The sequence below is a fragment of the Ictidomys tridecemlineatus genome, chromosome 3 (assembly GCF_052094955.1).
Source record: "Ictidomys tridecemlineatus isolate mIctTri1 chromosome 3, mIctTri1.hap1, whole genome shotgun sequence".
NCBI classification, from domain to species: Eukaryota; Metazoa; Chordata; class Mammalia; order Rodentia; family Sciuridae; genus Ictidomys; species Ictidomys tridecemlineatus.
Window position 1 is genome coordinate 206,378,871 of NC_135479.1, and position 16,651 is coordinate 206,395,521.

General features: G+C 36.3%; 1 protein-coding gene across 10 annotated transcripts in view; it reads right to left on the reverse strand.

Annotated features, from left to right (window-relative positions):
* Cryzl1 (crystallin zeta like 1) overlaps positions 1-16,651 on the reverse strand; it is a 33,594-nt gene that overhangs the window by 8,378 nt on the left and 8,565 nt on the right. For all 10 annotated transcript variants that reach the window (XM_078044578.1, XM_078044581.1, XM_040287008.2 and 7 more), the window contains 6 exons: positions 16,078-16,155; positions 14,058-14,130; positions 9,913-9,957; positions 8,426-8,494; positions 3,289-3,422; positions 1,267-1,378 (listed from right to left, as the gene is read on the reverse strand). In XM_078044578.1, the coding sequence (XP_077900704.1) occupies positions 1,267-1,378; positions 3,289-3,422; positions 8,426-8,494; positions 9,913-9,957; positions 14,058-14,130; positions 16,078-16,155 (511 nt within the window). The remainder of the gene's footprint in view (positions 1-1,266; positions 1,379-3,288; positions 3,423-8,425; positions 8,495-9,912; positions 9,958-14,057; positions 14,131-16,077; positions 16,156-16,651) is intronic.

The window sequence follows — 16,651 nt, forward strand, 5'->3', positions numbered from 1 at the left end:
CAGGACTTGGTGCATGCCAGGCAAATGCTCTACCCTGAGCAATATCCCAGACCCACTATAAATATTTTCAACACCTTGTTGAAGAGAATTACTCTCAGAGATGTTCAGATTAGAGGAACAGTTGAACAGTAATCTGAGATTTGGGGAATGGGATAGAAGACATAAGGGAAAGATGACTGAAATAACCTTGGAAGGGTAGAATTAACCAATAAGAAACCTTTCCCTTCAATAATACCATTTGCTTTCTTTCTACATTCTATTTTCTATTTCCTTCCTTCCTTTTTTTTTTTTTTTTTTGTAGTGTCGAGAGTGAAGCTAGGCTTTCAGGCATGCTAGGCAAGTGATCTAACACTGAGCTACATCCCCAGTCTTCCATTAAACTTTTGAATCTATTCTTCCTCTTCTCCTTCAGCCCCTGTATTGCCTCCCTTTCATTTCTTGGTTATCTCTGCAGGATGCATAATGGAACAATGGAAATAACATGGGTTCTACTGTTAGATCAGACATCAAAACCCATTCCAGTCTCTTTGTCTAATTGTATAACTTGCAGAAGCTAGTTAAATTCTGAGAAGCTACTTCATGGTCATCCACCACAAGGCTGTTGAGAACTTAAGGAGGAAATGTCCACATTGTTCAATGAACATTACTTTCCTTCCTGCTTCCCTTCACTTATACTCTGTTCATCCTCTTTGCTCTTTTTCTGTCAGCTTCTCTGTTCCTATTTTCTTCCTCTCCATACTCACTGCTGTTTGAATAGGTTCAACTTTTAATTTTTATTTATTTTTTAGGTTCAACTTTTGTAAGAGCTCACAGTCTCCACCATGTCCTGCTCACCTTAAACTATATCTGACTTGTGTTTCTATGTGCATGGATCATTTGTCTCACAGAAAATAGACAACTTTAAGGACACCTGATGGGGTAAAAGAGGTTGAGAAACACAGAATGGTGCAAAATATATTGATTTATTGACTGAAACCAAAGAAACAACAGGTATTTCTTAAGTGTGTCAAAGTTCACTTAATAATGCAAACTTGGGTAAGTTGGTAAGACAAAAATTAAAAAAAATTGAAAGATGTAAGTTTAAAAATTTTAAATAATTAAAGATATCACTTAAGTAAATTTGGAATCAGCACAGATTATTTTTTAGCTGTTAGTGCATTTTAAAATTGACTTTCATTTGTGATTCTGTACTTCATTTATCAGTGCAGTTTTTATTTCCCTGAACAATTTCATGTTCTAAAGTCTGTGCTGAGTAATATTACCCACCTATAGAAGACCTAAGTCTTTCAAGGCACTGCTTGTCTTCTAAGCTGTATGCTGTTGAAATCACTTTGGCTCCTCTGTGGTGTGCTAACTGAATGGCTATTGTGCCAAATGCCTGTGTGAAAACACATACATGATGGGTTAACAAATACAGGGTACAGGCCATATCCAATCTATTTATGCTATACAAAATGTATTATATATATTGTATACATATATAGCATACACACACACACATGTATATATGTACATGTATATACACTTTTTTTTGGTACTAGGAATTGAACCCGGGGTACTTTACATTGAGCCATATTAACAGCCCTTTTTATTTTTGAGACAGGGTCTTGCTGAGAAGCTGAAGCTGGCCTTGAATCTGTGATCTTCCTATCTCAGCTCCCCAAGTTACTGGGATTATAGGCATGCACCACTGCACCTGGCTTACTTTAATATATTTTAAAACATAAATAAACAAATAAAAACTAAAAAGGACTGGGGATGTAGCCCCAAGGTAGACTGCTCCTGAGTCCTTCCTAGGGAAACAAAAAACAAAATACCCCAAAACAAAAAATGTTATAACAAAAAGGAAAAAATGCAAATAAGATTAGTAGGCTAAACATCTGATTGACTTCTTCAGAAAGGGGAGTAGAAAGGCTGCATGAATCACATGCTCAGGTCTGACCACTGCACATCATTTCTAGGATGGAATGCCACATTCAGAAATGTGACCATGGAAAGAGAAAAGGAGGCTGTCAGGGCATTGTTGAAGTACCTGCAGGAATCTAGCTACCTCTCTTTGGAGACTGGAGCACTTTAAACACTCCATCTGTATTTGGACCTGTGAGGTGAGCACAGGGAAACACTACTACCCTGATATTGGACATCAGGCTGAAGCCAATGCTGAAGATAGCTTTGCTTTTTTTCCAGAGACAAGGAGAGGAAAATGATTTTCATCAACAGCCAAATAGAAAACTATAGATTCATCTCAAGTTTTGCAACCATCTTAGAATGTAATATTTTACATATTCTATATTTTTGGTACTGGGAATTAAACCCAGGGGTGCTTAACCATTGAGCCACATCCCCAGCTCTTTTTATTTTGAGATAGAGTCTCTCTAAGTTACTTAAGGTCTCACTACATTGCTCAGGCTGGCCTCAAACTTGTGATCCTCCTGCCTCAGCCTCCAGAATCATTGGGATTACATGTGTGCCACCAAGACCAGCTATTTTTTTTTTTCAGTTGTAGATGGATACAATATCTTTACTTATTTATTTTTATGTGGTGCTGAGGATCAAACCCTGTGCCTCACGCATGCAAGGCAAATGCTCTACCACTGAGCTACAACCCCAGCCCAAGACCAGCTATTTTACATAATCTTTTAGTGTCTATTATTATGATAGTCTATTTTTTGATGATATATGGAATACATTTAAATCAGTTTATTTTGACACCAAAACTTTATTAACGTAAGTGTAAGTATTGGTGATATGATTGATACAAAACCAGTAGGAATTCCAGACTTTGTATAACAGGAATGAATAAAAATGGCTTGGCTGGACATACAGCTCAGTGGTAGAGAGCTTACTGCACAAGGCCCTGAGTTCCATCCCCAGCATGGGGAGGGGTGGGGGGAGACTTGTCTGCTTTTTTTTGTAGTTCTGGGGATGAAACCCAGGGCCCTGTACATGCAAGGAAAGCACTCTACCAACTGAGCTATGTCCCCAGCCCCTTTGTCTGCTTTTTAATGTACTGATAAGTTTAAAATAATTAGAAACTAATTACACTAAATCTAACTTTGGCCTCCTATTGATAAAAGCAGTATATGGTAACAAAATGGGAGGCTGGTAAGAAATCTCAGTGGTCAAAGGCCCACGAATTCAATCCCTGGTACTCCCCGCGCCCCGCCAAAAAGAAATCTGTTATTAATCTATTGGCAAAGAATTCTATTAGCTTGTTTCTAAATTTCCTAAGTCAACTTTAATCTTTTTCTTAAGGAAAACAAAACAAAACAAAACACTGACACTTACACTTGCTCCATCCATTATCAGCACGGATTTTCCAGGAGAGAGATGAGAAAGATAATGCAGGGCTGTATAAGCTCGCACTCCATCCCGAATAGCTCCAGCAGCTTCTGTCCACGTAACCTTTTCTGGTTTATGAACTATCACAAGGAATAAGAGGACACGATCCATTAGCAAGTCCTATTCGTACTGCCTTCTAGATCTATTTCTATCTCTTCAACCATGGACCATGGCCTTGGTCCAAGCCCCTGCTCCTGTTACTCTTTCCCCAACATTATGGTTTCCTTGTTTCCCTTCTTGTCCACGTATAATCCACTCTTAAGATAGGCATAAAGCACAGCTGCATTAATAAATGAAAAGCAAAAGGTAAATAAGCACCATCCTACTAGAGAAACACTGCATAAGGATCATTCCAACAACCTCCTCTTTCCCCACCAGAGGTCACCATTCTAACTCAATTTGGGATTCACCTTCATAGCTTATCACTCAAGTATGCATTCCTAAACCAACATTCAGTTTTGCTTGGTTTTGAACTTTTATTTAAATAGAAGTATTCTTTGCTCTCTTGCCTTTCATGTTGAACATTATGTTTTTGGGAGACACCTTTTCTGTGCCCTTTCACTTGGGAGGTTGTGGTACTTTGGTTTTTGTTGTTTTATGGTAGTCTAATGTGTGCAAACACCTTTGGTTATCTATTCTCCAACCAATGCACATTTGTGTTGTTTCCAGTTGTATCAGTGACAATGCTGCTAAGAATGTTCTCCTAATATTAAGGACATTATTACACTATGCATGGTTTTCACTAGGATATTTACATTGGAGTGGAAATCCCAGGTCCTAGACCATATTACCTTTGACTTATACTTTTAAGTGTGCTTGTATAAATTTACTCCCTCACAGCACTGTCTTTTTGCTGTAAACTCTTCTATCAGATTTTTACATTTTTGCCAATTGTGTATAATGGTTTCTAACTATGATTTAAATTTGATTTTTTTTTGACTACTGAAAAGGTTGATCCTCTGTCTACATTTGCTGGCCTTTTGAAATTCTTTTTATGAAGTGACTGTCTTTGACAAATTTTCTATCATTCTTTTTTAAAATTTATTGACTCATAGGAATTCTTAGTCATTTGTGCTGTAAGTATTACAAGTTGAGTCATTTGTCTATTTATGTACTATAAATACTCCAAGTGAATATTCCTTATCTGCAATACTTGGGGCCAAAAGTGTTTTGGATTTTGGAATATGTTCTTGTATGTAGTGAGTTATATTAAGGATGGAAACTAAGTCTAAACATGAAATTCATTTATGTTTCACATATACCTTATATACATAGCCTGAAGGTAATTTCATAAAGTATTTTTAGTGTGTCTTTGTTTTGTCTGCAACCTGTCACATGAGGTTGGGTGCAGAATTTTTCACTTGTGGCATCATGTCAGTACTCAAAAAAATCCAGATCTTGGAGCATTTTGGATTTCAGATTATTGGATGCTCAACCTGTATTTCAACCTTGGGGGTTTTCTTGCAAATCACTTTAGTGATATCTTTGAAAATAGAAGTATTGGAATAACATTCTAACATTTCTCTGATTAAATTTATCAATGGCTTTCATTATACTTGGAAAAAAATGCAAACTCCTGATATAGTTAAAAAAGTTGTGTATGATCTGATCATTAAGCTGTTCCTTTATATGTTTCACTGTTTTTGTGTTCATGTTGCAAACTGAATGTTATTTTTTCATACTACAAGCAATCCTTTCTCATTTTAATGCACTTTTTATGTTTTCACTAGCTCTTTCAAATCTGTTTCCTCTAAGGGCAATAGATTCAGATGGACAAGACACAGGGAAAGCACACATCACTGCACTAGCGACAGAATACTGCCCTCTAGTGGAGCATTCAAGCATATGTTGAAAATGTTCAGGGAATGAAAATAGCCAGAACACACTAAGTATACATATGATAGCACATAAAGTACTTTATTTCTTATGAAACTCTTTAAGATAGGTATAATATTAAAATGTATGTATTTTGGTTTTCTCCTGTGTTCCTGGATCATAACTCCCATTGCCTTTGTTATTTCCTATATGACCAGTACAATAAGCATATCTTGTATTTGAATTTTTGTCTTTGGTTCCTGAAGCAGCTTCAGAACAATTCAGTTTAGTAAAAGCCAATTTTTTTATAATATTGGGATGCTTTAGCTTTAGAAAGCAAAGTCTCTGTCTCTCTTTCTCTCTGACCTTCTCTTCTCTACCTTTCCCCTACTCTCTGTTCTCTCCAAGGCAGAAAACTAGCAATCTTTTCCCCTAAGGTAAGTCAGAGAAACCAAAATTATGTTCTCTTATCTTTCTATCTTGGAGCTGGGCTGGCAAAAAAGAACTTCTGTGACACATCTAGTCTGACAGCAGATATTAAGGCTTCAATTTCAGAAAGGGTCCTGCCCCACACCCAAGACGAAGGAATGTTGCAAAGAAAGGCTAGGAAGAGACAAGCCTTGTTGGGTTTTTCTACTAAATCTATTAATATTAGGTAATGTCCTTTTTGTCCAATCTCATTTATACATGGTTGTCCATGCTTCAATCATACCCATGTGATGAAGTCCTCATAAAAAACTTAAATGGACAGGGGTTGAAGAGAGAAATCTAGATAGCTGAACATGTAACAGCTTGCAGGAAGGTGAACAAGAACTTATCCATGTGTTGGGAGGGTGGACAGCCCAATTCAACAGGTACAGAAGCTCCTAGACCTTGCTCTATGTATGTCTTCATTTGGTTCAATAAATAATAAATAATACCCTTCAAAATATCCTTTATAATAAATTGACAAACATATTTCTGCAAACCACTCTACTGAATTAATCAACCCTAATGTTGGAACCCCAATTTGCTGGTCAGAAGTTCTGAAGCCCACAACTATGACCAGTATCTGAAAAGAGGACAGTCTTCTGGGACTCAATCTCTAGGATCTGATACTATCTCCAGATGTCGGCTGTAGAATTGATTGCTCTAACATTTTGAGACCATACTAGAAGTGATCTGTGTTATGGGGTATATAGTACAAGAAATTGAGTCTGTGTTTGTTTTTTCCACCCAATAGCTATTCTCTTAATTTTCTTGATTAAGAAATGGGGTTCAGGGTAACTAAGTTGTTCAAGGCCCACATAGATAGTAAGATACGACTCTAAAGCACATCTACTCTAACAATTCATGCTCAATCTACAGTTTACCTATATGGCCTTTCTTTTGGAACACTTCCCTTTGTAAGAATTGTGACTACCATATTTTATCAAAATATCAGTCATGTAGTCCTTAAAAAAATACTAAAAGACAATGTTGCCAAATTTAAAGATCCTAAAATTACAAGGTTAAATGTGGGTTAATGTCAAGATTCTTGCTTTTCTGTTAGGTAATCAACAGGTACTTATTATGTTACAAAAAATAAACAAGAGTCATGTGCAGATTAATAATAAAGTATATCAGTACTGAGAAAATTATAATTTCACTTCTTTATTGTTTATGACCAAAGTGCTAACAGAACAGTGCTGCAAATGTGTGCCAAATTTTTGTTTTATTTTGTTTTGGTAGTGAAGGTTAAACCCGGGGATACTTTGCTCCTGAGCTTTTTAATTTTTTTTTTTTTTTTAATTTTGAGACAGGGTCTCACTAAGTTGCTTAGGGCCTTACTAAGTTGTTGAGGCTGGCCTTGAACTTGAGATCCTCCTGTTTCAGCCTCCTGAATTGCTGGGAATACAAATATGTGTCAATGTTGCCAAATTTAGAATGAAAAATAATTTTTATGTTTGACAGAATGACTTAGGAACTAAAAGTAGAAAAGAGCTGGAAGAATTATTCAATTTTAAGCTCTAGCATTAATATTGTACAAAATAAGATTAACAGCACATTTGAGGAGGTTGTTTGGAACATTATTCTTTGGTTTGATGAAAGAACAGACTTTGAGTTGAGGTGACCAAATGCTGAGCTCTCATTAAACAATCACTAGGTTAAGAATTAAAAAGAACCTCAAATAGAGTTGTGGTAAACTGAAAATTTCCCTCTGAAAAGTTTCATGGAGCATACTGAAATTATCCCCCCTTTTACAAAATGCTACAAAATGCTGGTGCTGCAAACAGAATGCAGAGGTTATCTAGTTGAGTCTCCTCATTTATGAATGTAGTCAGCAAGCCCTAGGAAATTGCCTACAGGTGACACTGCCAGTGGTCATTCCTAAAGGACCTTTATATGGAGTTTGTACTGGGAATTGAGCACAGGGCCTTAACATGCTATGCAAGTGCTTGACTTTTTAAAATTTTATTTTAAAATGTTAGTAAAATTTTATTTTGAGGTTGAGGTAGGAGGATCGCAAGTTCAAAGTCAGCCTCCGCAACAGCAAGGCACTAAGCAACTCAGTGAGATCCTGTCTCAAAATCAAATACAAATTAGAGCTGGGGATGTGGCTCAGTGGTTGAGTGTCCCCGGAGTTCAATCCCTGGTACCCACCCCCCCCTGCAAAAAATAAAAATTATTTTGAGACAGAATCTCACTAAATTGTTCAGCCTGGCCTCAAACTTGTGATCTTCCTGCCTTAGTCTTCTGAGTAGCTGGGATTATAGGGGGTGTGCCACCATGTCAGACTAGGGCAAGTGGTTTTTTCTTTTTTAAAAGTTGTAAATGGACAGCATGCCTTTATTTATTTTTTTATATGGTTTCTAAGGATTGAACTCAGTGCCTCACACATGCTAGGCAAGTGCTCTGCCACTGAGCTACAGCCTCAGCCCAGGGCAAGTGTTCTTAATTCCTGTACTGTTTTGTACATTTTTAATTTCAATTAATAACCAGGCACACTGGCAATGTAGCTCAGTGTTAGAGTACTTTAATAAAACAACAAGGACAATGACAAAAGATATTCCAAGAGAAAGAATTTACAAAATTCTGATTAAGGATATAATTTTAGAGCCAAGAAAGAAAACATTTTCATATTTCTTACCATAAGCTGTTTGTAAAACTCAAAGGTCTACACACTGTTTAGTCTGAATATGAATTTTATGAATAACAATTATAAACTAGAAGTATTGACATGACCTGCCAACAGTTATAACACATTAATAAGACTTATATGAGGTCGGAATACTGAATTGCTACATACCCAAGTAATGTTCATGTACTCTAATCACTTCACAAAGTCCAGGGTCTTCAGAATCCAGGGGCAAAATTCCTAAAATTTAAAAAGAGATCCTTAAAGAAAACTAAAATGTATTCATTCAAAATGAACATATTTGTGTAAATTTTGTTCGGTGGAATTTTAAGGAAGGTTTCAGTAATTATCATTGTGGGGAAGGGAGACTTCAGAAATATGGAAGGGGACTGTATATTTTCTGGTATAAACATAATGATGCTTGTGCTATCTCCATATTTGTCTCTTCTGTTACTTCTACAGTGTCATAAAGATAATAGTCAATGATATAGAGCTAAATCAGAGTCTTGGGGAAACCTGGAATTCCTGGGTAAAACTGTCTTTGATATATATAGCTACCTTCCTATGGTTTGGTTTCATGTAATACCTAGGTATGTTTTCAATAAAAATATCATTTTTATTTTTGGTCTCTTCCAAAAGCATCTGGGGTAATACAGAATTTCATTGACTTCACGGACAAAAAAAAAAAAATTATCAATTCTCTAGAAAAATTAGACAATCCTATAAAAAGCTGAAAAAAATCTTTCTACAAATCTGTTCTTTAATAGCTTAAACATGTTATAAGGGGCTGCAGTTATGGCTCAGTGGTGGAGCTCTTGCCTGGCATGTGAGGTCCTGGGTTCCATCCTCAGCATCACATAAAATTAAATAAATAAAATAAATGTATTGTGACTGTCTACAACTAAAAATCATAAATTTAAAAAAATGTAATAAGGCTAAGTAATTTTTTAAAATTTATATGCATATCTTCCATGAAAAAAATGGAAGTTTCAAAGACCACAAATAAAGCCATACTCTATATGTTTGTGTGACTATCTAGGATACAAGTATAAATACATATATATTTTTTGAGAAAAATATTATTACAGTAATTAAGGTTTTAAGAAAACTATATATTAATGTTTCAAGTCAATTTTTAGTTTTCAATACTAGCAAGGGAGCTCTGTAGGACTCAAGTGAGAGTGGAGAACAGAGATTCTGTAAGGCCCAGCCAGTCAGTGGTTGTCAAGCATAGGCCACACAACTTTCCTTTTCTTGAGAGACTTCAGTGTGTCCACAGACTGGGGACTGGAAAGAAAAGTACTGTATCAAGCACAGCAGCAATTATGGTTATTTTTCAGCCTAAAAAACTGCCCTATAGCCAACTATTGACAAGCTTCAAAAGTTGTGCTAATTTGGATTAAACTTCCAATTTTCTTCATTAATGGATACTTGAGAGTAAATTCTCAAACTCTTAATATTTTATTTTTTGCCTTGCTGGGACTGAACCCAGGGTCTCACTCATGCCAGGCAAGCACTTTACCACTGAGCTACACCACCAGCCCAGGAAAGTATTTAATCTATGAAGTAAGGTCACAATGAACATTAATAAAAAGAGAAAGAAGAAGAGATGGCAATAAAACCAATGAACTGAAAATGAACTGTGAACTAAAACTTACCAACTACTTCATCATCTGGTTGCAAGAATGATACCTTGGTTCCAACTAGAGAGAAGAAAATTAATAGTTACCATCATAAGGTTACTAAATATAATTCTTATTTAACTAAAGGATCCATGGGTTTATAAAAAGTCATTCATTCAAAGAAAAGGCTAAGAAGGAGGACATTATAATAGTGTGTGAAGACTCTAGGACAGAACACTTCAAATCTGGATTCTCTACAGAATCTGGGGCACACAGTTACTGAGAGCATGGAAAAATATATTTCTCTCTATGGCTCTCTGTCTACTAGCTAACTTTAAGGATAAAGGAGTAAAAGAAAATAATCCATCCCCTAGTTTCTATGATGATGATGTTGTTTTCTACAACACTTCCTGGCTAATCCTTCAATTATTATTTTAGTTGCAAATCTCAAGACACACAATGGATAATGCTGATAGGAGTCACATGTAAAGACTACTTTATTTTGTGAAGACATTCAGAAAGTTTATGAAATTTTATAGTAATTAATTTAATTATATTTTCTTTGCCTATGCAGAGAAAAGTCAATTCATAAGAATATTTTTATTCAGAGTTATAAGAGAAAAAAATGGCAGTGCTGTTGAATGCCTACTTGTACCCAGCACTTTAGCATGTTCATGCATTTAATCTTTACAACAGGCCCATGAAGTATTATTCTTCTATTTTACACACAGGAAAACTGAGATGAAGCAGTACAATATTCTGGAAGTGGCCCCTTTAGTTGTCTCTAAGCAAAATGGCCCCAAAACTCTTCTGCTGGTACCCAGCAAATAACTCTAAGCTGGTATTCCTCCTTTTGCAGTTTGCTTCTTGGGATCCCTCCTGTGCTATTACCCATCAGTATGTTTGGCTTCTGACCCATTGAATTTTTCTTTCCTTTCTGCTGCTGATCCACATCCTCTTGAGATCACTTGGACCCATTTTTGGCCCCCTTTACACTCTTCTTTTAATTATTCCTCAACAGGTGCCTCTTGAAGAGTTCTATGTTTACATGTCTCCTCCATTTCTACACGTTCTTTGGATGAGTTTATCAAGTCTATTATTTCAAATACAATCCACATGCTGACAACCCTCAAATATAAACATTTCCAGCATGGATCCTTTACCCTTGATATTCAATTCACATAACAGATTACTGGATATCACCAATGAGATGTTATTTAAGTACCTGGACCTCAATAAGTATAAATCTGAACTCATCACCTTCCAGATTGGATCCTCTTCATTTATCAATTTGTGGTACCAATTCATGCCTAACTAGAATTCTCTAAGTCATTCATGGTCCTCATCTGTGTTGATTTCCCCAATTTCAATCCATTGTTAAGTCCTGCTGACTCCCTCAATATTTCTTCAGTTTGTTCCTCTTTTCTACCTCTGCTACCACCACTCTCTAGGTTTTATTATTTCTTGTTATTTCTTGTCTGTGGGTCTACAAACCAACTAGTCCTCTGATGTAGGGGCTGGTTTGCTTGCCTTTCCATGGCACCTTGCTTCTTTGTCTTGCTAATGATTCCCTCTGCTATGATTCTCTACTTGCTGGCCTCTGGCCATTTGGGCAATTTACTCTAAGAAGTCTTTCCTGTTTTTCTGGCTGGGTTGGGCAGTTTTCCTTGAAGCTTTCATAATAATCTATTCAAATGCATGTATCTGTCTTTCTTTTAGACAGTTATCTCCTTGAGGGCAAGGCCTTTATCTTAGTTATATCCTAAGGACTTAGCAAGTCCTTTTCAAATTGAATGAATGAATGCATGCTCCCCTGGTTATCATACTTATTTTTTCTATATTTTGAGTAGACTAAAAGAGAGGAAACAAAAAATTATCATTTAGGTAAGTGAGAGGATAACACTGAGAAAGAGTAAAATTCACAGTAAAACTGAAATATAGACCAACCCACATTAATGTACCTATTCACATATGTAGGGAGAAAACATATACTGATTGATTATGAACTACCTTTTAGTAGTGAGTATTAAGATTAGGTCTATTAATCTCAAATAATTAGGCTTACTGTTCTGCATGCTAAAAAGCAATATTTAAGGCAATCATAAATCTCACTGATTATTTCTCTTCAGAAACTACAATTCCATTTCTAGATAAATGAAGTACTTAACTTTCAAAATGCTCAATTTTAGGCACAGTTAAATTTAACTTATGATTACATAGAATTTGTCCCAAAGCTAGCTTATACAAGAAATATATGCTTATTTGTAAATATCATTAAAAGGACAATGTTAGTCATCCTACTGAAGATGATTACTCATGAATTTAAATATATAATACTTAAATATCTTCTAAACTCTGTTAAGCTCTTTAATTATAAATTAAGTCCTAATTTTTTTCCAGAATATTTATTAAGCAACTACTATATGTCAGGTTAAGGTTAGTGTTCCTTCTAGGCATAAAGAAAGGAACAAAAGTCTGTGCCTTCAAGGAGTTTCACACTCTATTGGGGTCTTTTATTTGTATTTAAGAATACAAATAGAAGCAGATAGTCAAGGACATAAAGAAGGTATCCTGAGATGATGTGGCATAAGCTTGAGTGGCAGGAAGGGCTTCTTTCTCAGGTCACTGTGGAATACAGGAAGGAGCCAAGAGCAAACTGGGGGAAAGCATCCAGGTAGATCTTCCATTTGCCCCAATCTTCCCTTAATCCAGGCCCTGATCCAAAAAATGTCTCAAAGGAAACCCAGTCCAGAATTGTGAAGTTCCTACCTTTATTATCTGGATTTCTAGGGTCGGGGTGGACCAGACAGAGGAGTCTGCCAATGGAAGGCTCTGGCAGCCACTTCCTCATGGGCAGGGTGCCCCAGGTTTGCTCTGGCCAGGGGCAGAGGTCTGACTTACTGTCTTTTGGGAAACATTGCCCCTGCACCATCTCCCTCACTCAAGTGTCCCCAAAATCCCAGGCCAGGCCAGAAGCCAGGGCTGAGTAGAAGGGTTGTGGTGATGCCCAGTCCTCAGACAGGCTCCTGCACTCCAGGTTTACTGACTTAAGGATGGGGCCTTCTAAGCATCCCCTTTGATAGGTAGGTCAAGTCCTTGGCGTATCACAGGGGTGGGCCTGGTCCCCAGGATTACAGAGATTGTGAAAACACCAAAGACTGGCTCAGTCCCACACTAGCAGGTTGGAGAATACACTAGGAAGCCGTGAGAATGGACCTCCTAGGAGGGGAAGGGGAGCTGTGTGGCATAGAAAGATGCCTAGGTCATGTGAGCGGGTCCAAGAGGTGCCAGGTCACTTCTTGGTGTGGTCTGCCTTGTCCAGGACAGCCATGATCAGGTGATGATAATGATGAAGGACTTGAGCAAAATGATGGGGGGTGGTGATCCACATGCTTATTTGGAAAAACCCCACAGAGCTGACTAATGGTTCCTTGGAGAAATTGAAGAGCTCACTTTCAACACAACAGAGCTGGCCTGGAGGTGTAGTAGATTCTGAAGCACTGGATTCCCAGATAAGTTGATGATGCTTTGGACGGCAGAACATGATTAAAGGCTTGAGCGGAATGTTCATTGAAAAGTGTCCAGAAGTTCGCTGAGCAGGTAGGAGGAGTAGGCCATGAGAGGACAGCAGGGTATGAAGCAGAAAGTAATGATGTAAAGACAATCTGGCACAACCGAAAAGGTCAGGCATGAACAGGAAGATATTTTCTCTTGACACCGTGATGGTCTCTTGCCATCCTGGGTCCTCTCTAAAGGTACCAGCACAGAACCAGCTCCACCAGTGTGGCCTTACTCCTTGGTCCTTGAGTATCTGCTGGGACACCTACATCCTGGTGCCCATTGCCGGCCTCCAACCCCAGATGTTAAAATCTTGCAGCCCATAGGAGCACTGGCAAAGCAGATGTGCTCCAGTTGCAGAGGGCCTCCCTGCACACCTTGGCCTTATGGGCAGCGCCTCACCTCCACGTGCCCTGCAGGCTTTCCTGCTCCATCAGCATCCCTGCTGCTCCAGCTGCACCTGGCTTCCTGGAACCTACTCTTCTGCCAAGTCCTATTTTTAAGAAGGTCATTTTTGTATAATAAAAATTTACATTTGAAGGGGTGTCTATGATTTTAGTGCCAGTAAACTATTATGTCATTTCTTTTACCTTGGAAAAAAATATTTACATTTGTAAACTTACCATCCAAAACAATTCCAGCAACTTCTCTTCCAACAGGAAAGAAATCCTTTTCCATCTTCATTTCCGCCAGAAGCTATATCATGACAGAAACTGTTAGCATACTATTGTCATGAATAAATCCTGTTTCTCCTCACACACGAGAAAAGTCAGAACAAACATCAAGTCACAGAAAGAGAAAATATGATTTAATTTTTGAAATTAAAACAAACAAAATAGATTTCTTTGTAGCATAGGAAACCAAGAATTTGATAAGTAGTTGATATATAGGACTTTCACATAGTATTATTATTCAAATAACTATTAATGCTTCTGTTTAACATCTTTATTTTACCATGTATGAAGGGAAATTAAGGCCCAGATATTTCTTGGTCGAACACTGTTACTTAGTCTTCTATTCAGGAGTACGGAGGGGAATCTAGGGAGGTTATTGTTGAATAAGGGAAATGTGATCATTAAAAACAAAGGTGGTCTATTACCACATCCTTTAAAAATCGCCTGAGTTTTTCCTCACAAATCTTGGGTTAGGAAACAGGTGGGAAGAATACATAGTAAGAGTAAAATTACCATGATTTCCGACTCCTGGAGAGTGTAGTTCATTTTTTTTTTAAAAAAATCAGTGTTTTGTTAAGATTATTTTGTTAGATCCGAACCAAACTGATAGTGTGTTCTTATCTTTTAAAATAACAGAGAATACTAAAATAATCATGTATTTAAGTTCCTGTAACTTACAACAGCACCAGAGAGACTGAACATATTTGTAGATATAATAGGTATTTTAGGAATAGCAAATAAAAAAATGAAACAATTCTTTGTTATGTTTCCTTTATTTTTCAAAATTACAAATCCAAGTCTCCCATGTGTATAGCATTTTCTTATATTACTCCATAGTCTTTATAAACCATTATGTCTAACATTTGTATAATATTAATTCAATTGGTTTTTACTATAATTTACTATTTCTTTCTGTCAGAGTGATTTTAACAGATTTTTCATAGCTTTAAAAAGTACATCTTCCAATCATAAATATGCAGACAAGGACTTGTACTCATATTCTTGGTGAAAAAACTTCAGGGGAATCTCAATTCATTTCTCAAGTTGTGTTCATCTTATGAGTTACCCAATGGGAGCCTTGTTCTTTAATTTTGGCTTTGAGTTCATCAAAGAAAACTAAGATTCTTAGGAATTATGATTACATTAAAATCTAAAAAATTAATGATCTGATGAAGTGTTATTCATCTTTAAAAAACTCAGAAGATGGAGTTGTTCTACTTATCATAGCACGTTTAACAATAATTTGTTTACCATTTGAATATTTTCCATTTATTTTTATGGTCAATAATGAAAACACAACCTTGGGATGGTGTAAGACTGGAGATATGAGTTTATGAGTGAGAAAGAGAGAGAAATGATAAAACCATATAAAAGTTGTAAACTAGAAATATCATATAATCAATGGTCAACAAACTAATTGATTAGGTTTCTTGCAGGGTGTTATGGTGCACACCTGTAGTCCCACTGCTTTGGGAGGCTGAGGAAGGAGGATCACAAGTTCAAAGCCAGCCTCAGCAAAAGTGAGGTGTTAAGCACTCAGTGAGACCCTGTCTCTAAATAAAATACAAAATAGGGCCGGGGATGTGGCTCAGTGGTCAAGTGCCCCTGAGTTCAACCCCTTGTACCCCCAAAACAAAACAAAAATAAAAATTCATTAGGTTTCTAGTTTCTATTTTTATTGCTATTAAAAAGGTAATTTTCCCCTTAATCAATATGCCTTAGTAATTATAAACTCTCAGTCTTTCGCTAAGTAATTTATAAAATATTCTCATGTAGTGATATAAAATAGAAGACCTTCAATCAAACTAGTAATTAATTGTAGTAGAAATACACAAATGTGAATTAAATATTTTTCTTAGATTCAATTTTTCTATGGACAATAATTTCTTGGCATTAAGAAGTCAGTTATCATTATAAATACATTACAAAACTCTGATTTGACTTTTGGCCATAATAAAAGCATCAATACCTTTGTATTTATTTGGCTCAAAGCACAAGCTTTAACTTGGAGTTTCACAAAGTTATCCTCTGTAATAGGAAGATTTTCCTAGAATCAAATGATAGCAAAATATTGTTACATATTCTATGAGAACACTCCTTTTTGTTTTAAAATTTTCTTACATAAACAAATTTAAACTGAACCTAAATCTTACGGTTAACTCAATTTTAAAAGCAACAAATAACTACCCAATATTATAGGATAAAAAAAGAATGAAGGAAATTTGGAGATACAATTTATACAATGCTTTAGAGTTCATATTTTGAAAATTACTCAGACCTCAAAATGGACATGTGTATAGACAATAAACTTAGGTTAACAAAACAGAGCAATAAATTTGTACTTTATTCCAATATAAATCATCTCAAAGCTCAGACCTTCACACTTACAGGGATATCCTTATACTCATACATACATCACATAGCCTTTACTAATTTTTGTAATGTTCTTAATGTTATAAATAAAATTCTTTAGCATCATTAACATCTGTCTCAGATATTTTAGCATATTCCACGGAATTAACTATCATATTCCACAGTTAGAT